General features: G+C 46.7%; 1 protein-coding gene across 1 annotated transcript in view; it reads left to right on the forward strand.

Moving 5' to 3' along the window:
- PRSS23 (serine protease 23) overlaps positions 1-12,838 on the forward strand; it is a 21,293-nt gene extending 8,455 nt beyond the window's left edge. Inside the window, exon 2 of the mRNA XM_083436680.1 lies at positions 6,405-12,838. Within this exon, the coding sequence (XP_083292806.1) occupies positions 6,405-7,536 (1,132 nt within the window). The 3' untranslated portion in view covers positions 7,537-12,838. The remainder of the gene's footprint in view (positions 1-6,404) is intronic.
- The last annotated feature ends 7,958 nt before the right edge of the window (positions 12,839-20,796 follow it).

Raw genomic sequence — 20,796 nt, forward strand, 5'->3', positions numbered from 1 at the left:
TGTTGTTGTTAGATCATACAGTCATAATACTTCTTAAAAAGGTAAAGAGACCCCTGACCATTAGATCCAGTTGTGGCCGACTCTGGGGTTGTGGCGCTCACCTCGCTTTATTGGCCGAGGGAGCCGGCGTACAGCTTCCGGGTCATGTGGCCAGCATGACTAAGTCGCTTCTGGCGAACCAGAGCAGCGCATGGAAACACCGTTTACCTTACTGCTGGAGCGGTACCTATTTATCTACTTGCACTTCGACGTGCTTTCAAACTGCTAGGTTGGCAGGAGCTGGGACTGAGCAACGGGAGCTCACCCCATCGCTGGGATTCGAACCACCAACCTTCTGATCAGCAACCTAGGCTCTGTGGTTTAACCCACAGTGCCACCCGCGTCCATAATACTTCTTAGAATTCCTCAAATGATCTGTTACTTTCTGATGAGATCTACTTAAGGTTGAATGAAAGCCAGATACACACAGAGACAATTTTACTCTTTGGAGAGACTTATCTCTTCTCCAGCCTCTTTCAAACTCCTTTTTAGGCCCTTTCTGAACAATTGTTTTGAGGTGTGTGTGTGTGTGTGTGTGTGTGTTTATACACATGCAAACACACATGGGGTGTGTGTGACAAACTGGGTCTTTGCCCCAGGTGACAGAAACCCTGGCTTCGGCCCTGTGAAGCCTACTAAACGTAATCTCACCCAAAAGTGATGGAGGAGTTGAAGACAGCAATGTTGCCTTGCTGTTGGTGGCTATTAGCTATGATGGCTGTGCTTGGCCCCCATAGCTGGAGGAAGCAATGCTTTTGAATGGCGGCTGCTGGAAACCACAGGAGCTTAAAGTGCTCTTGTGCTCAATCCTGCTTGCAGGTTTTCCACGAGCGTCAAGTTGGCTACTGTGAGAACAGGATGCTGCTCCTCCTACAGGCTATTCTAATGGCCTCCTGGATTCTACAGGACTCATGCAGTCAAAGGACTGTTTCTGATCCTTTTCCAAGGAATAAAATCAGGAGCGGTGGTTGTTTTAAATAAGAGTTTACCCAGTGCAATTTTAGGTTATTTTTTAGTGATCAAGATTTAATATATATTTTTAACTGCCACTATATCTGAATTGTCTCTGTTATACCCAATTGCCATTCAATGTATTCCTGTTGTGTTTTATAATTTTCCTGATATTGTAAGTGAGCCGGAACTGGTCTGTGACCATAATACAGTGGTACCGCTGGTTACGTACTTAATTTGTTCCGGAGGTCCGTTCTTAACCTGAAACTGTTCTTAACCTGAAGCACCACTTTAGCTAATGGGGCCTCCCGCTGCTGCCGTGCTACTGCTGCGTGATTTCTGTTCTCATCCTGAAACAAAGTTCTTAACCCGAGGTACTATTTCTGGGTTAGCAGATTCTGTAACCTGAAGCGTATCTAACCCAAGGTACCACTGTAATAAAATTTGTTTACCCAGTGCGTGCTTCAAAAAGAAAGTAAGATGGAACTTAATCATTAAGTAGCATGAGGTAATGGTACCAATAGAGAAATATGAAAAAGATGAGGAAATGAATTATTATTATTATTATTAATAATAATAATACATGCATATCCCATCTTCCAAAGAAGCCCAATGTGGAATATATGGGTCATCGTCCGTCCCCCCCATTGCCATCCTCACAACCATTCTGTGGGGTAGAAAAGGTTGAGGGAAGTGACTGACCCAAGGTCATCCAGGGAGCTTCTTGGCTGTAGTGGGAATTTGAACCCTGATCTCCCAGGTCCTAGTCCAGCCCTCTCATCACTGCACCACATTGGCTCTAAAATGGCATTATCTTTCCATTTCTCCTGCTGTTGCCCCACTGTTCATCCCAGCACCTGGAATGCAAAGACTCCCTGTTCCTGAACATCAAAGCTCCATGGATGCAGCAAATAGCCATTGATAAAGCAATCCTCCACGAATCTGTCTGTCCCATTTTAAGCATGCCATCCAAGTCAACATAGATAGGTGGGCTGTAAATTCCACATTCCACATTCCATTATGGGACACCCAAAGAAGTGTGTTCCTATGCCTTGTCCTTAACTTATAGCACATCAGTTTGTTGGAAGCCACCCAGAGTGGCTGGGGAAACCCAGCCAGATGGGTGGGGTATAAATATTAAATTGTTGTTGTTGTTGTTGTTGTTGTCATCGTCATCACCATCATCATCATGGAACCCTTATTGCTATGCGAGGAGGAGGAGACTGTCCAACTTGCCCATAATTTTTATGCAAGATGATGCTCCTTTATACACCTTCAATATACAGTATTCCTCCTTTTGGTTTCCCTAAACCCCCAAATCACCATTCATCTATCTCTGCAATAAGGCCTGTAGAGAAAAATATGCCAGATGTTCCAGCTGATACAGAGCGTTCCCTAGTCAGTTCCCTTGATGCCGTCGTGTTTTCCAGCGACAGTGACATCTTCTGGACATGACAGTGCCTAGAGGCAAAAAAAAAAGGAAGCTGGATATTCTTCGTTCCTCTCCCTTTCTTTTAATTCAGCTGAGCTAGCTAAGCCAGCAGGCAAGGGAGATTTGCAGCAAACTTAGCAAGCCAGGTAAAACAACAGTATTGGAGCACTTGAAAACGCACACATACAAATCACTCCCATCGGTAGGCACAGTTCTTGAAGCACATTTTCTTGCAAGTTTCCCTTGTTTTTGATTTGACGGAGCAGCTGATGGAGAAAAGCAATTGCAGCTGTAATAGGCTCACCTAGTGATCTGCCCCGAATGACTGCTGCATAGTCAGTTGGATGCTATGCAGCACGGGCATGTTTTGAGTGTTGCTTCTGTTTTTCGAAAGAGAGCTCCTTCCATGCCATCCTGCCACCTGGACCAGGGAAAAGAAGGGCATGAACACACCAGCTGTTGCCTCCTGAAGTTTTGCTATTCATTAAAAAAATACCAGTGCGGCATACAAGAATTTTATCTAAAGCCATACAGTACCAAACCACGTAGAAAGGTAAAATCAGAAACGGCTAACTGTTATGGAAAGATGTGTTAATTGCCTGCATAAGCCTGATGTTTTCAGCAGGCGTTTAAAAGTTGGCACAGAAGGCGCCCGCTTAATCTCTGCTGGCAGAGCCATTCCGCAAGAGGAGGCTGGTGGCGCTTAGGGCTCGGTTCCTTGTGGTTGTCAAACTAGCCTCGCCAACTCGGGAAACAACCGACGACCTAGAAACCAGGATATCAGGGTTCAGGCAGTCTCTGAGGTACCCTGGACTTAAGTTGTCCAGGGCTTTGTAAATTCCTCCAAGGACCTTGAACTTGGCTCAGTAGTAGATAGGCAGCCAGTGCAGATGTTTTAACAATGGTTTCACATGTTCTTGGCCACATGCCCCCATCAATCTGGTTTCACATGTTCTGGCCACATGCCCCCATCAATCATCAATCTGGCTGCCATCCTCTGCACCAGGTGGAGCATCTAAACCAGCCCTTGAGATATCTGAAGATGTCCATCATACCTCCTCTCAGTCTCCTCTTTTGCAGGCAAAGCATATCCAGCTCCTTCAACCGTTCCTCAAAAGGCTTAGGGGTTTCTAGGCCACTGATCATTTTGGTTGCCCTCCTCTGCACACTTTCCGGCTTGTCAACATCCTTCTTAAATTGTGGTGCCCAGAACCGGACATAGTATTCCAGATGTGGTATGACCAAGGCAGGATAAAGTGGTAGTATTACTACCCTTGATCTGGACACTAGACTTCTGTTGATGGAGTCCAGAAGAACATTAGCTTTTTTGCTGCTGCATCACACTGTTGACTCATGTTAAGCTTGTGGTCCACCAAGACCCCTAGATCCTTTTCACATGTTCTACTGACAAGCCAGGTGTCCCCCATCTTATATTTGTGCATCTGGTTCTTCCTGTTTCTAAGTGCAGAACCTTACATTTGTCCCTGCTGAAATTCATTCTGTTAGTTTGGGCCCAGTTCTCCAATCTGTTAAGGTCATAGAATCATAGACTCATAGAGTTGGAAGAGACCACAAGGGCCATCGAGTCCAACCCCCTGCCAAGCAGGAAACACCATCAGAGCACTCCTGACATATGGTTGTCAAGCCTCTGCTTAAAGACTTCCAAAGAAGGAGACTCCACCACACTCCTTGGCAGCAAATTCCACTGTCGAACAGCTCTTACTGTCGGGAAGTTCTTCCTAATGTTTAGGTGGAATTTTCTTTAAGGTCTTTTTTGAATCCTGATTCTGTCTTCTGTGCCATTAGCTACGCCTCCCATCCATCCAGGTTATTACCTGGATCAAATAATTTGCGTGGATTTGTGCTGTGCAGCATGGAAAACAGATAGATATTCCGCCAGGGCTCAAATAATAACACTTACTTAGTGACCTCATCTCTTGACTTTAGTTAGTCATCATCTCTTGGTCCAACCAACCTCACAGGGTTGTTAAGAGGAATAATTGGAGGTGAATCCTCAGCTCCTTGCAGCAGCAGGAGGAGGAAATAAATGTGGTATAGAAAACAAACTAGAGAAGCAGGCAAGCACCCACTCAGTCTCCATCTGGAGATGTTTTGAGGACTGGCAGTAGCAGAGCTGTGGCCTAACTCTGGCCAGGTACAGCAGGTAACCTGATTATCCGCAGACTGAAGGCAGCGTGGGGTGGAATTATGGGTTGCAGCACAGAGGACTGCTTTGTGAATGCTAGGAGGGACCATTCCTCCCTCGCACAGCTGCGGACACCTTCTCTAAGAGCCGGTTGTATTCTGTTCCTTTGAGGCATTTCAAGAATGATGCTAAGCTGCTCCGGCCATTATTGGTTTAACCCCAGCCGAGTTTAAATATGCATAAGCTGCATCTAATAGCTGTGATTTGTTTGAGTAATCCCTTATCAGGAATGGGCAGGCCTTCCCTCCTCCTCTCGCGCAAGGGAGCACTTGGGCTCCTGCAGTGATTCAGTTGCCTGGCTAATTTTCAAATAAGCCAAAGTCCTGCATATTTCCTTGGCACAGTTGTGGTACCTGCGGCTCTTCGCTACTGGAGACCTCACTTAATCTGCCTGTCATCTACAAATACACCCTACAATGTGGCTTTTATTATCCAAGCCGAGGAAGAACACTCCCCTGGGTTTCCTGGGGGATTTAATTTAACATGGAAAATGGTGGCTGCTATTAGTCTACAATTCTCACCCACACACACTGTCCAATTTAGCTGCACCAGTAGATCCGCTCTGTTTCCCCCAATGCAAATCTGAAAGGTTACGCTATTTAATTGGGCTTCTTCACCGCTTGCGACTGTGAAGGAAAGGAGCCCCTAGACCTCAAGAGCAGAATAAACAAGATCATGTATCTCTCGTCTCAGGTCTGTTTGTTTCAGCTGTGGGATGCTTCTTGCTAACAAGTTAGAACCAGTGTGGAATTGTGGACTGCAGAAGAGCCATAGCTCAATTGCAGAACATCTGCTTTGCATGCAGAAGGTGGCAGGTTCCATCCCTGCCATCTCCAGTTCTGTCAATACTTACTGGCCGGAGCTCTCCAGGCAGGGTTGACCTCTTCAGTCCTATCTGGAGATGGCTGGGATTTCAGTTATGAACTCCTTTGGGTGGCCTTGGGCTAGTCATTGGGAATGGAGTTTCATAGAATCGGGCCCACAATACTGCTTGAAATGAGTGGAACATCAGAGCCATGTGGGAGCACAAAACAGTGACTCCCCTGAAGACCCCAGTGATCCGGCAGGGATTAGGTGAGCCTTGAGGTAGCCACACAAACCATTAAGGGCCTAGTAAATTAATTACAAGAACCATGAATCTGGCCTGGTAGTATCTGGACAGGCAGTGTAGACTTTTGAACACTGGAGTTATGCGTTGGAGGTAATTTGTTCCACTCAGGAATCTCGCACCAGCGTTTTGCACCAGCTGGATTCTCCACATGAGGCCCAAGAGTAGCTCCATCTCAATAACCATCTTGCAGTAACCAAGTCTTGAGGTTCCCAATGCATGGATCTCGGTGGTTGAGGGAGCTGGGTATGTTTAGCCAGGAAAAGGGGAGACTAAGGGGAGATATGATAATCACCTTCAAATATCTCAAGGGCTGTTACGTGGAACATGCTTGATTTCTCCTGCTGTGGAGGGTAGGACTCGAACCAATGGCTTCAAGTTACAAGAAAGGAGATTCCAACTTTCTGACAGTAAGAGCTATTCAACAGTAGAATGATCTCCCTTAGGAGATGGTGGACTCTCCTTCTCTGGAGGTTTTTAAGCAGAGATTGGGTGGCCATCTGTCTTGGATTTTTAGTTGAGAATCCTGCATTGCAAGGGGTCGGATTTAGAAGACCCACGGGGTCTCTTCCCGCTCTACAGTTCTATGATCTACTTTGATGTTCTGTAATAAATCACAATATGATATATAAATGATAAATAAGTAACATCTTCCTTCCTTTTCACAGCTCAGGCTTCACCATGGCTAGCCTACCATGCCTTTTCTTACTCCTGTGGACCATCAACGGTGTTCTACCTTCCAGTTCCCATTGGAGGCCCACCTGGCCAGCCTACAGAGTCCCCGTCGTTCTGCCACAATCAACTACTCATTTGGACAAACCACAGTTTGATGCCGAAGCTAAGCTGGAAGTGGTCTCTTCTTGCAGCCCGTCTTGCCATAAGAGTTCCCCGCTACCTACTTACGAAGAGGTGAAGGATTACTTGTCCTACGAAACTTTGTACTCCAACGGCTCCCGAACTGAGACGGAAGTCGGCATCTACGTTCTGACCGGCGGGAGCGCCGGGACGCAGAGCAGATCTCGGGCCAAGAGGCAGATCTACGGATACGACACGAGGTTCAGCATTTTCGGCAAGGACTTCTTGCTCAACTACCCCTTTTCTACTTCTGTGAAGTTGTCCACGGGCTGCACCGGGACTTTGGTGGCCGAGAAGCATGTCCTGACGGCCGCCCACTGCATCCACGATGGCAAAAGCTACGTCAAAGGGGCCAGGAAACTGCGCGTGGGGTTTCTGCGGCCGAAGCTGAAAGATGGCAGCAAGGGGGTGAACATCAGTAGCTCCCCTGAACCGGAAAGGATGAAATTCCAGTGGATCCGAGTGAAACGGACTCACGTCCCCAAAGGGTGGATCAAAGGGAATGCCAACGACATTGGCATGGATTACGACTATGCCCTCTTGGAGCTCAAGAAACCCCATAAACGGAAGTTTATGAAGATTGGCGTGAGCCCGGCCGCAAAGCAACTGCCTGGCGGGAGAATCCACTTCTCGGGGTATGACAACGACCGGCCAGGGAACCTGGTCTACCGCTTCTGCGACGTCAAAGACGAAACGTATGACCTCTTGTACCAGCAGTGTGACGCCCAGCCGGGCGCCAGCGGCTCGGGAGTTTACGTACGGATGTGGAAGAGGCAGAGCCGCAAGTGGGAGCGCAAGATCATTGGGATATTTTCCGGGCACCAGTGGGTGGACACAAACGGCTCCCCACAGGATTTCAATGTGGCCGTTCGCATCACTCCCCTCAAATACGCGCAGATTTGCTACTGGATTACAGGCAACTATCAGCACTGCCGGGACGGCTAAAGACAATGGGCATCCTTTTTTTAAAAGAAAGAAAGAAAATAAACGGCCTCGGTTGCTGAATCGGGGGCAGGGTGGGGTGGGGGGGAAAGGGGAAGCGAAACTCTTCTATATTGCCGGTGCTATGGGGTGCAGTTCTGTTTTTCTTTTTTATAAATACCTGGATGCAGGAATCAATAGGGAAGTCTGTCTTGTTTGTAAAGGTGCTTTGTGTTACATACTATGCACAGCCAAGCTGGCCTTAGATACTGGGGCATCCTGGGGTGCACATCTGGCCCTGCCCTTCTCCCACAACTCCATTTCCTGGTGCCCATGTCATGGCTGGGAGGCTCTGCAACTTGTGCGCTTTGCATTTGATTTTTGCAAACTGTTCCTCCTGGGGCTCCTGGCCCTCAAGTCAAGTCAGAGAGCACGGCGTTGATAGGAGCTGAACCAGGGCTGGTGGCCAATTTAAAGTTGAAGTGAGACAGGGGTAGGCGTGAGTGTGGCTGTTTTGTTTTTTGTTGCACTGCCGTGGCTGCTTTCTCCAGGCAAGCAAGAGAAGAAAAACACTCAGCTTTGATGCTCCCATGCAGATAGATGATATGCTTTGCATCAGTCAAGTTGTCCCTGAAAAAGGCTTTTTGTCTGAAATGTATTTAGCGTCGGTAGCTCTGATTTCTATTTCTGGAAGCTATTATATTCAGAGCGGGGGATATTGTGAGTCTGTGGGAGCACAGAACAGCTTCAGAATTTACCGTAAATTCCTAAGAATCTCAGGGTGTTTTGGAAGCTAGTCCACCATCGCATCACACCCACCATATTGGGCCACATGCACAGACTTCTCCACTAACTTGTTCTGCTTTGCAGCCAAAGCTGGATTGGCACAGTGTTGGTTCTACTAGCCCACAAAGCCACCTCCCACTTAGCTGGAGCAGGGCTGTGCACAGCGCTGATTGGCTGCTCCTTTGTGTCAATCGCAAAACCACCTCTCCCTTCTTGGAGCTGTGCTGTACACGGTTCTGATTGGTTGGCCCTCACTGATCATGAAGCCACTCCCTCCCTCTCTCATTGTTTTCGCCCTAGGGTTACAGAATTGTGCAAAAATATATATCCCAGCCTTTAAAAAAATGCAAGGGACATTCCCAGCCCTACCTGTAGTTGCGGATGGGGGGCTGAATCCGGGACCTTCAGCATGAACAGCAGATGTACTACCACTGAGCCCTGTCTCTGCGGGTGGCGCTGTGGGTTAAACCACAGAGCCTAGGACTTGCCGATCAGAAGGTCAGCGGTTCGAATCCCCGCGACAGGGTGAGCTCCAGTTGCTCTGTCCCAGCTCCTGCCAACATAGCAGTTTGAAAGCACGCCAGTGCAAGTAGATAAATAGGTACCACTGAGGTGGGAAGGTAAATGGCGTTTCCATGTGCTCCGGCATTCGTCACAGTCCTCCGTGCGCCAGAAATGGTTTAGCCATGCTGGCCACATGACCCAGAAAACTGTCTGTGGACAAACGCCGGCTCCCTCGGCCTGAAAGCGAGATGAGCGCCGCAACCCCATAGTTGCCTTTGACTAGACTTAACCGTCCAGGGGTCCTTTACCTTGACCTTTACCCAGAGAACAGCTGAAGGAGAGGAGAGGCACCTCCCAAGAGCATCAAATTTCAACTGCCCCGAGTCTGTTCAAGCCAGGGCAAAGTTTCCTTCTAGCTAGAGGGACTGGCAAGGCTAAGTGGGCTTTGCAGCAGAAGCAGCTGTTCTTTCTTTCTTTCTTTCTTTCTTTCTTTCTTTCTTTCTCTCTTTCTCTCTTTCTCTCTTTCTTTCTTTCGCTGGGTAGCCCATGCCAATGCGGAGTTCAGAAGTAAATTTACTGAGTCCTGCTTGCTGTGTGGGATCTATTACCTTTATTTATGCCTTGTCTTTCTTTTTTCTCCTGTGGTTTTACCTTTCCTCTTGTTTCCCCCCAAATTCTCCAGCGATTCTCAGCAACTAGAGAGCAGGCAAGTTTTAGTGAGGTTCCCCCTCCCACTTTTTTCCCTTTTAACTGCACTGCTATCCCCTAGCATAATAGATGCAAACTGAGAAGGGCATTCGAGCCTTCGCACACCAAGATTGCCAAACACAATCTCTCCAGGGTTCAGCTGTTTTTCCAGAGCACAGTGCAGTCTCGGAAGCCGGGCTGGTGCCTCGCAATTAGGGACAGGAGAAGATGGCCGTTTCAGTTTATCACAATCTCTCGTTTTCCCCATCTTGAGTTCTGTTCTCCGCATTTCAGCATCATTTTGCAATTTTCTTTTAACAGAATTCCTGTGAAAATTTGTCAGCATTTTAATGCAAACTTCTGCCATGCACATTTTTGTAAGTTGGAGTTCTTGTTATTAAATATACCAAGAAAAAAAGCACACCAAGAACTCAGGCCAATGTAAGTTTCAATGGTGGGAGTTTTTGATCCATAATTGACTTCTGCTCTAAAGACCTCCACGTCAAATCTGACTATGGACTAACATGAACTTATCTCTACTCATAAAGTCTTATCTCTAATTCTCTAACGAATTTCTGTGTTATACATATCTTGATGAGTTTGTAATCTCCGTTAGAGTTTGTAATCTCTATTTGAGTTTGTAATCCTTGTCAGAATACTTACTTTTGAATAGATTAGTTTTTGTTACTATTGACTATTGACTATTTGAGAGTAGGGACCACTCCCACTAGTGAAACTTACATTGGCCTGAGTTCTTTCTGTGCACATTTTTGTATGCAGTCTTCCCTGTCAACCACATTTTTTGCAATGCAATTTCCATTAATATAATGCATTTTCCCGCCAATAAGTGCATTTAATACATATGCATTTTTGTACATGTCACCTGACCAGAGAACCACACTTGCAAGATCCTTCAAAATGTGAATTTCGAAGGGCGGCTGTGTTTTGGTTCGCATATTGATGCTGAAAATGCAAATTAGGTAAGTTCACATTTAAATGCAAACCGAATTGAGATTCTCCTCCATCCCATCTGGAACATAAAGGACTGAGCTGCTGTGGACTCACCGGCCTCAGTGCCCTCTTCAGGCACGAAAGAGAACTGCAGCAAGCATCATTGACCCCTGCAGTTGGCAGGCAAGACTCTGGGTTGGTCTGTGTCAAAACGAGAGAAAAGTTCTGAAACTGTTGGTTGTTCCAAGGTAGCATCTCACCAACTTATGCTTCATTGCATCTTCAGCTTTGTGCATGGCGGGTGGCCTTTCCCCCAGGCCTTTACACACAGACAGTTGCTCAAACGGATTCTCCCCATTTAAGCAGCTCAGTTCAGACATTGCCCCCAAACCATGGTTAGCAGGAGCAGATTTCGCTTCATTTCCCATCTGCTCAGTATTCCCATTTATGTGGTGCAGCAACCTCCAGGGTGCAGGGAAGGTAATAACAATGGTATGTCGGCTCAGTTATCACATCTAGCGATGTTTGGTACAAACCATGGTTTCCCAAGCACCCCTGCAGTGCATGAGAGCTGTGATGAAAAAGTGAGACCGCGGTCAATGTTAGTCCCTCCCACTTGGTTTAAAAAACGTATCGGCAAATATAACAAAAGGAATGAAAGAGGAAACCAGCAGACATTAAGAATATTTGATCAATCTTTTTTTTAAAAAAAATTCTTAAGGTTTATAGAGAAAAATACCAAACGTAATATATTTCTCTTTTTTAAACAAACAAACAAACTTTTATCTGGATAAAAACACAAAAAGGGGAGAGAGGGAAATAAAGAAAAAGAAAAGACGTAACAAGAGTAGGAAAGAGGTTAAAAGCGGAAGATAGAAAAATCCAGAAAATAAAGTACTTCTAATTCCTCACCTGTCCACTATAAAAAAAAGCCTATCAAATGAGACCCATCCCTTTTGTTTATTGAATTTATTTATTGCTTCACAACAAATAGGGAGTCTCAAAGTAATATACAAGTAAAATACAAAAGTACATGATAATACCGTTTGGTAAGAGAGGGTTTCATGCAGATACCATCTCACCAGGAGGTCTGTTCCATCTGTGTCTGAATCAGGCCATTAGTGTAGCAGCACCTGTGCTTTGAAACTCTTATTACATGTTAAGACAGGCATCTTCTCTATTGTCTTTTCTGGCACCTGCTGAAGACCTTCCATTTCCAAGTCTTTTAAGCAAAGATCTGTATCCCAGTCCGCATTTGGATTGGACTTGAAAAATGTTCTTTGGTATGTTTTTATCATTAAATCAGTTGGGGATAGTTCAGGCCTTGTATGTGACAGAGACATTCAACCAAACAGACAGAGGAAAAACTCCCTCAGAAAGACACAGCCAATCAGACCCTCAGTGAGGGTCATGTTGCTGTGATTGGTTGCCACGGAAAACCTACACACACACACACACACACACACACACACGGTTAGCTGACTTACTGTTAAAGAATTAACTCTTTAGTCACACACAGAATGATCTCTGCTGTTCTGCCAAGCCATTCATTAATTAAACTATAGTTAGCGCCAGGCAAGCATCCCCAGAAATATCAATTCTTTAACCTTGCATCAGACCTCCCTGCAGATGTCCACTTTGCAGATGTTCAGCAGAGACCGAGATCATCTGATGAATGTTTACAAACCAGACCAGAGCAATCAAACTCAGCAGCACATTTTCATCAGGGTAAAGCCTTTCAACAGGAAGCCTGCTAGTGCATTTGCAAAGCTAAGCAGGGTCCGGTATGGTTTCAAATTGGATGGGAGACCGTGTGTTGAGATTCCTGCATTGCAGGGGGGGTTGGACTAGATGACCCTCGGAGTCCCTTCCAACTCTACAATTCTATGATTCTACAAATTAGAATGTGTCAGGTGAGAACTCCCCCCGGTGTATGTATCTCCTTTATTTCCGCTCCACCCAACTGTTCTCAAGGGTGTTAATGGTGCTTATTTTTTCCCCAGTTATTGTGGTCCCTCTCTGGAATGCCAAAATTGCTTTTCGACAAGTTCACATACCAGGTGTAGCTTTCGCACATGATGCTAGAACTCTTCTTCTCTGGCACAGACAGTCACGGATGTTTTAAAACGAAATCTGGCAGTGGGATGGGGGGCGGGGAGAAGAGAACCTTTTTGCATTTGGCAAAACCTCATCCACCTCCTTTCTCTGTAGACACCTGACTCCTGCGACTGTTTTAATGCCAGTTCTTTTGATGAATGTATCGCAGAAAACCAAGAGGAAACGGAAAGAGACAGAGGATTTTGTACCTATTTATATGTTATCTGCCAGAAATGAAAAGCGCTCATTGTAATTACACTTCATTTGTAAGGATGTTCAAATACAGCACAGTTTTTATCGACCTCTGCAGGAATAATATGCTTCTTCATTTTCTTGTCATTTTTTTTAAAATGCTTGTAGAAAACTGGATGTTGCTTTGCATGCCACATGAGATTGTGATGGGTGCAGCTCCAGAGCATAGCTGTCAACTTTTCCCTTTTCTTGCGAGGAATCCTATTCGGAATAAGGGAATTTCCCTTAAAAAAAAGGGAAACGTTGACAGCTATGCTCCAGAGAGTGGCAAGCCTGAGCTTCAAAACCATCGTATGGTCCACCACCCTAAGCAGTGCTACTGTATTTTGTAAAACACTTTTGAAAGCACAGTAAAGAGGCATATAAATTTAATAAATAAAATAGAAATAACATTGCTGCTTTGAGCAGAGAATCCAAGGAAATCAGCTGCAGTTTAAGACAATTCCTTGCTTCCACATCTTCCAGGCTGCCCTGTGCAAAAAGACCTGTCCTCACCCAAATCCTGATATCAGCAGTATTGCATCTTTTCCACCCAGGAGTACAACATCCCAGAAGCAGCTCTTTTCTACAGGAAAAATGAATACTCAGAATAAACATGAATACTCCCTGAAGCAAGGACTGGGAAAGGGATTATTGTTTTTCTTTTTATTTCTACAATTCATATTTTTAAGGGGATTGGAATCTCAAAGCAGTTTGCAACCTATATTAAAACATCAAAGGAAGCAATTCCAGAAAAAAAGTCAGACATAAAGTATACGTTCAAAGAAACATAATTCACAGGAAACCATTATTATTATTATTATTATTATTATTATTATTATTATTAAAATTTACTTAGTTACATTTGTATACAGCCCTATACCCATAGGTCTCAGGGTAGTTCACAACACAAAATTACAGTATACAAAGCACAGAATACATAATGAAAATAATGAAAATGTAAAGACAGTAAAACGTGGCTTTTCACTCAGCGAGCTAACTCCTCCAAAGCAAATAAAACACCACATAGGAAGTCAAATGCAGAATGCACATTTAACGCAGCAAAGGTAACAATTTTTTATCTTATACATTTCAAACGAAAGCATACCCAAAGGAAGTCAAATATGAAATGCGCATTTAAAGCAGCATAATTATCAAGAGAATAAAATAGTATCATAAAAACAGAGAACATATCTTCTGCCATTGCTGCCAATGGTGGTTCATGGCGGATGGCGGAAGCTCAGGCTCGATGACCTGGGTCTGCACTAAGAGGCCTGCAAAACAGACTCTGGCCTCTTCCTCAGTCTCAGCTTTTGTAGCTGGAGTCAGTCCGGCAAAATAATCTCTGGCCTCTTCCTCAGTCTCAGTTTTTGTAGCTGGAGTCAGTCCGGCAAAATAATCTCTGGCCTCTTCCTCAGTCTCAGCTTTTGTAGCTGGAGTCAGTCCGGCAAAATAATCTCTGGCCTCTTCCTCAGTCTCAGCTTTTGTAGCTAGAGTCAGTCCGGCAAAATAATCTCTGGCCTCTTCCTCAGTCTCAGCTTTTGTAGCTGGAGTCAGTCCTGGCCCTGCCCTCCCAGATCAGGCAGGTAAAAGCCTGCAAGGCAGGGAGCGGGTCTATCAGGACTCACAGCCAAGATGGGAATCATTATCCTCTTTCTCTGGCTGTCAGTTGCTCTCTCCCTATGGAAGACTCTACATGTTCTGTGAAACAATGAGGACACATCCACACAATACAAAATACATTTACTGAATGTGGGCTTTCCCTAAAGAATTCTGGGAACTGCCATTTGTTAAGGGTGCTGGGAATTGTAGCTCTGTGGGTGGGTGGGATAAACTGCAGTTCCCAGGAGCCTTTGGAGGAAGTTATAGAATAGTAGAAGTGTAGCGCTAAAAAGGACTCCCATCTAGTCCAACCCCTGCAATGCAGGAATCACAGCGAAATTTGTTTCAAAGCCTCATGTGCTTTAAATGAGCTGCCAATGTATGTCGTGGGTTTATTCTGAGTCAGCAAAAGCCGACTCACCCTTTCACTGGCCCACTTGCACTCACTGAGCAGAGTTCACCTCGCCCTCCCCCCCCTCCCAACGCCACTCAGGGAGAAGTTCAAGTGACTTAGCAAATGTGGTGGCTTCTCCTTCCATGGTCAACCCCCTATCATTTACAGTGGTAACTCAGGTTACATAAGCTTCAGGTTACATATGCTTCAGGTTACAGACTCCGCTAACTCAGAAATAGTGCTTCAGGTTAAGAACTTTGCTTCAGGATGAGAACAGAAATCGTGCTCTGGTGGCACAGTGGCAGCAGGAGGCCCCATTAGCTAAAGTGGTGCTTCAGGTTAAGAACAGTTTCAGGTTAAGAACAGACCTCTGGAATGAATTAAGTAGTTAACCTGAGGTACCACTGTATTAATTTTAGCCTGCTTTGACAAACGGTCCCAGGGCAAGGTGCAAAAGCGTCAGTCTGAATCACAACCACAATTTTCCATTAAAAAAGCGTAAGGCAAAGCCGAAAAACAACCGGCGGCAAAATAGCAATGTAACAGAACGGCGGCAAAGTAGCAAAGTAACAGAGCGGCAGTACCGGTGAATGTAAACACAACATTCATTTCTCTGCTTTGCTTTTGCCTCTGTGCGCACCACTGCCTTGTGGCCCTCATGAGCTTGCCCAGAAGGCAATGTGGCCCTGGGTCTACAAAAAAGTTCCCCAACCCAGGAAGAGCTTGGTGTGGCAAGACAACTGCACAGAATTGACTGTTAAACGAGCCCATGTTCCCAAACCAGCCTGTGCCGCCACGTCGCCTTGACTCTTGAAGCAGCCTTGCAAAGCCCCAGCTGGAAGCAAATACGACACATACCGTATTTTTTGCTCTATAAGACTCACTTTTTCCCTCCTAAAAAGTAAGGGGAAATGTGTGTGCGTCTTGTGGTGCGAATGCATGCTGCGCAGCTATCCCAGAAGCCAGAACATCAAGAGGGATTGCTGCTTTCACTGCACAGCGATCCCTCTTGCTGTTCTGGCTTCTGAGATTCAGAATATATTTTTTTCTTGTTTTCCTCCTCCAAAAACTAGGTGCGTCTTGTGGTCTGGTGCGTCTTATAGAGCGAAAAATACGGTACTTGAGATTCTTCTCTGCATTGCCCCTTGTTGGCACCTCTTGTGGGGAGAGCCAACTTCAGGTACACATATCCTGTCCTTGATATGGAGCCTGGTCCCTGTAGCTTCTGTTTGGCGGCATTAAGAGAAAATGTGATATTAGATGTGTATTCTCATTGAGAAGGGAAGCTCTCAGGAAATAGGGCAGTGGAAAAGAAAAGAGCTGGGGTTTTGTTTTGTTTTTTGCTTTTGGAGCAGTTACTATTTCCCTTCTCTCTGTGTTTGTTTGGTGTGTTTTTTTTGGAGGGGTGCATTAATTTTTCATGCATCTATACTGCACCACATCTTCCAGCTGCACTGTGCAGAAATGCAACTTGTTCAAATGCATTAGACCAATCGCAACCCACAAATGACACCCCAGTGGCCAAATGCCAAGGATGTTTGGGGGGAGGAATCTGTACTAACCTCTTAGCTGGGGGGAGGGGCATTGCAAAGCATATGGGGCCACTACAGAGAAGGCCCCGCTTCTTGTGGCGGCTAATGCAACTCCTGCAATTTTCTATGGCTGTCTAGAGGAGGAGAGTTCAACAGTTGTAGCTGGCACAATTCCCTCACAGGGTCATAGCTGTCAACGTTTTCCTTTTTTTAAGGGAAATTCCCTTATTCCGAATAGGATTCCACGCAAGAAAAGGGAAAAGTTGACAGCTATGTGCAGGGTGCAGCTTGGATAACAGCTATGTGGCTTGCATAACATGACCCTGAAATCTGAGCACCTTTTACATGTGCTCTTATGCATCTGCAAAACTTATGTCTATTTGCCAAGTGCAGAAATTACTTCCATACTGAAGGCTTAGGAAGTTGCTTTATGTGAGAGTAGTCAAGGACAGTGGTACCTCGGGTTACAGACGCTTCAGGTTACTGACTCAGCTGACCCAGAAATAGTACTTCAGGTTAAGATCTTTGCTTCAGGATGAGAACAGAAATCGTGCGGCGGCGGTGCAGCGGCAGCAGCAGGAGGCCCCATTAGCTAAAGTGGTGCCTCAGGTTAAGAACAGTTTCAGGTTAAGGACGGACCTCCGGAACGAATTAAGTTCTTAACTCGAGGTACCACTGCACAACATTCCTTGTTTTCCTAAAGTGGACATGCAAGGGAATGTTTGGTCCAGCCAGTTGAAACTTCCTCCTGTTCCTCCTGGCCTGGAGCATCCTTCCGTGCATGTGACTAGTAGGTGGATGTGACCATTCCAGACCTGGTAAAAGGACAAGGCATGCTTCCACTCTCCTCTTTTTTCCATCTTCTTTTCATCCTGCGAATTTCCTGGAACTGCTAGCTGCCAGCCAAGCAGTCCCCCAGGCCATCTTCCTTATGGGATAAACCTGTTAATATAAGTTTGTAGCTTTAAGCCTTAAGCCTGCCTTCAGTGATCACACTGTGCTCTGCCTGATCGTGAGTAAACTTTCTTTTTATTGCTTATGAAGAAGACTGTGGTGTCTTTATTCTTTTAGGAGGAATTCAAGGGGCCTTACCAGGAAAATATTAGAACATATTTCAATGTGGACAAACCAGATTGAATTGCGTATTGTCTTAAGAAACTCACACGAGTTTGCAACCAGTTTTCTGCTGTGTAAAGGGGAATACACTCTGCTAAGTAAAGAAACTTGCTAACGCAAGTTAGGAAGGATATTAATAAACAACATATCCTCTCCTGCCACCCTGAACATTCCCACACCTTATACTGAGTCAGACCGCTGGTCTACCTAGTTCAGTATTGTTGACACTGGCTGGCAGCCACCCTCCAGGGTTTCAGGCAATGGGGACATTCCTAGCCTTACCTGGAGATGCCGAGGATCGAACCGGGAACCTTCTGTTATGCAACACAGCCCTTCCCCCACTAAGGCTGAGCTGCAAGCGTGGAGCCTTTCATGTGAGCGGAGGGAGAGAACTGGCTGCTCACCAGGAATGATCAAAATCTGGCTCAACACTGTTCTTTTCAGACGAATTAGCAAAAAACAAAGGACCCTTTTGCCTGCCTTGTGCACACACAGCAGACATTTCCATCAGCGAGAAAACGGGGGTGGCAGAGAGAAAATGTCAAAGGTGGGCCTTGTCTGGCACCTTCAGCTCCGGGCCACATGCATGAGATCGAGAAGTCACGTGACTTGCAGAATGTCACCGCCAAACGGTCATGTGGGATTGTGTTTCTCCTTGCCGGTGTCTGTCCTTTCTGTATTTAAGCTATACTAGCCATTGAAGCAAAGAATATACTAGCTGATGAGGTCACACATTGTGTGTGTGTGTGTGTGTGTGTGTGTGTGTGTGTGTTGTGTGGCTACTCTGATAACCAGGTGCAAAGAGGAGAGGGGTCCCCGTGCCTTTAATAATTATGTAGAAGAATGAATTTTGGAAGGTCAACTTAAGATTTTTCATCACATTTTGGAGAGTTGATTCGTTGCCTTATCAAAACAACAAGCCTGCAAGGCAGATCAGGATCATGGCCCCTCTATATCTGCAACAAAACAGGAGATGGGTGGAGGCTGAAGGAGACAGTGAATTCTCTGAAGCTACCCAGTGAGAGGTGAGATTTGAACCCAATGCTTTTTGATTCACAGCCGAGGTTGCTATCCAAATTCCTCCGCTTGCTTCTGATTCAGCTGGCCTCCCACAGAAGTATCATTCCACCGGCCCAGACCTCTTCCTTCCACCTGCTGAATGTACGGGCAGGTGGAAGTCTCGCTGGCAGGAATTCCACCAGCAGAAAGTGCTGAAATGAGATACCCTGAGGGGGAGGGCTGAGCCATGGATCCTGAGCTGTTCTCACAGCTGGCACCAGCCACAATTGGGCCTGATTGCTGTGCCACCCTGGAGCTGACCCACCTTCCGTTGCCGCCACCATGAGCAGTCGTGCTGTGGAAGCAGTGGCTGTGTAGCAGTTAAGAGCGGTGGACTCGTAATCTGGTGAACCGGGTTCGCTTCCCCGCTCCTCCACATGCAGCTGCTGGGTGACCTTGGGCCAGTCACACTTCTTTGAAGTCTCTCAGCCTCACTCACCTCACAGAGTGTTTGTTGTGGGGGAGGAAGGGAAAGGAGAATGTTAGCCGCTTTGAGACTCCATCAGGTAGTGATAAAGCGGGATATCAAATCCAAACTACTACTCCTCTTCCTCCTCCTCCTCCTCCTCCTCCTCCTCCTCCTCCTCCTCCTCCTTCTTCTTCTCCTCAGCCATCGCAGCCGAAATCTGCAGCAGTAGCAGCAGACAATGCACTCCTTGGAGGGCAGATCTGTTGCCCCAGTGCAGTGGCAGACATTGGGCTCTCAAATTTCGGCGGTGCTTAGTGTGACACTAAAATTCAAGGCCCCCTGCCTCTAGCGCTCCTTTCTGACAGCATTGTTTTGGTACCCCCTGCAACACAGCACCTAGTGCAGCCAAACCGGTCATGCTACCCTAAAACCGCCTCTGCCCGGTGGGTTCTGCCACCCGAGGCAGCTGCCTCACCTTGCCTCATGATAGGGCCAGCCCTGCAGGCATGCAATACAGGTGCAGAGGCAGGGTGAGTGGGGAGTAGTCTGCCCCACAGAAAAATGTTGTTTGGGGCTGCTGGGAATCGCAGACCAAAACATTTGGAGGGCACCAGATGCGTGTGGAAATATATGTAGAAAAATAGCAAGGAGAATGCAGGTTTCCAGAGATGGCAGCAGTATTTCGGAGACCAATGCTCCACTGGCTGAATTCTGGCAAAGGAATCCTTTGTGATACCATCAGAAGACTCCCATTCAGTCTCTAAGTGCGCAGGACTTTCTTTTGGCGATCGTGGGGCGGTTCCGGTTGCAAGTGTGAAAGAACAGCATGTGCAGATCTTTGTCGGCGGGACATTAAAGAGCTTCTCACCTCGAAGGTCCATGGGGCTTGCTTGTTTTAACAGGAAGAATAGGAACAAAACAGGGTGGTTTTTTTATTTTTATTTAATCATCCGGAATCCTGCCCTTGGCAATAGATGGAAAAGGAATGAATGGTTTTTGGAGAAAACCTAACCTTTAACCATTCAGGAGAGGCCCCAGAAGCTAAGGGGGCAGGAAGTCCGAGTAAGAATGGATTCACCAGCCTGGTTCAGTTTTTCTGAATTTTTCGTTACTCCAGTCTTGAGCTCAGCTTGCCACAATTCCAGAGTTTGCAACAACAACAACCTCCTGGGGAAATCTGCCAGCATTTCGGTGTGCTGTTCTCCTAACATACAATTTTTGCATGTGATTTGAATCCGAACCCTCCCAGGCAAGGCTTAACAGAGCGCTAGGACCACCCGCTCAGTCCGGAAGCAGCAGCAGCAGCACCACCACATGGAGGGTCTGGCTAGGGGGTGCAATACTTGCCTTAGGAGCAGTGGCGTAGCGTGGGGGGTGCAGGGGGGCCCGGCCGCACCTGGCGCAACATCTGGGGGGTAGGGTTAGGGGGCGCAAATCCACGGGTTAGGGGGCGCAAATCCACGGGTAAAGGTAAAGGTACCCCTGCCCGTACGGGCCAGTCTTGACAGACTCACTCAGAGAGGCCGGGGGCCAGCGCTGTCCGAAGACACTTCCGGGTCACGTGGCCAGCGTGACATCGTTGCTCTGGCGAGCCAGAGCCACACACGGAAATGCCGTTTACCTTCCCGCTACTAAGCGGTCCCTATTTATCTACTTGCACCCGGGGGTGCTTTCGAACTGCTAGGTTGGCAGGCGCTGGGACCGAACAACGGGAGCGCACCCCGCCGTGGGGATTCGAACTGCCGACCTTTCGATCTGCAAGCCCTAGGTGCTGAGGCTTTAACCCACAGCGCCACCCGCGCCCCACAGCGCCACCCGCACCACCCACGGGTTAGGGGGTGCAAATTACTTGCCTTGCCCCGGGTGCTGACAACCCACGCTACGCCACTGCTTAGGAGCACAATACTTTCCTTGCC

The sequence above is a fragment of the Podarcis tiliguerta genome, assembly GCF_965153285.1.
Source record: "Podarcis tiliguerta genome assembly, chromosome: 4".
In the NCBI taxonomy this organism is placed as follows: Eukaryota; Metazoa; Chordata; class Lepidosauria; order Squamata; family Lacertidae; genus Podarcis; species Podarcis tiliguerta.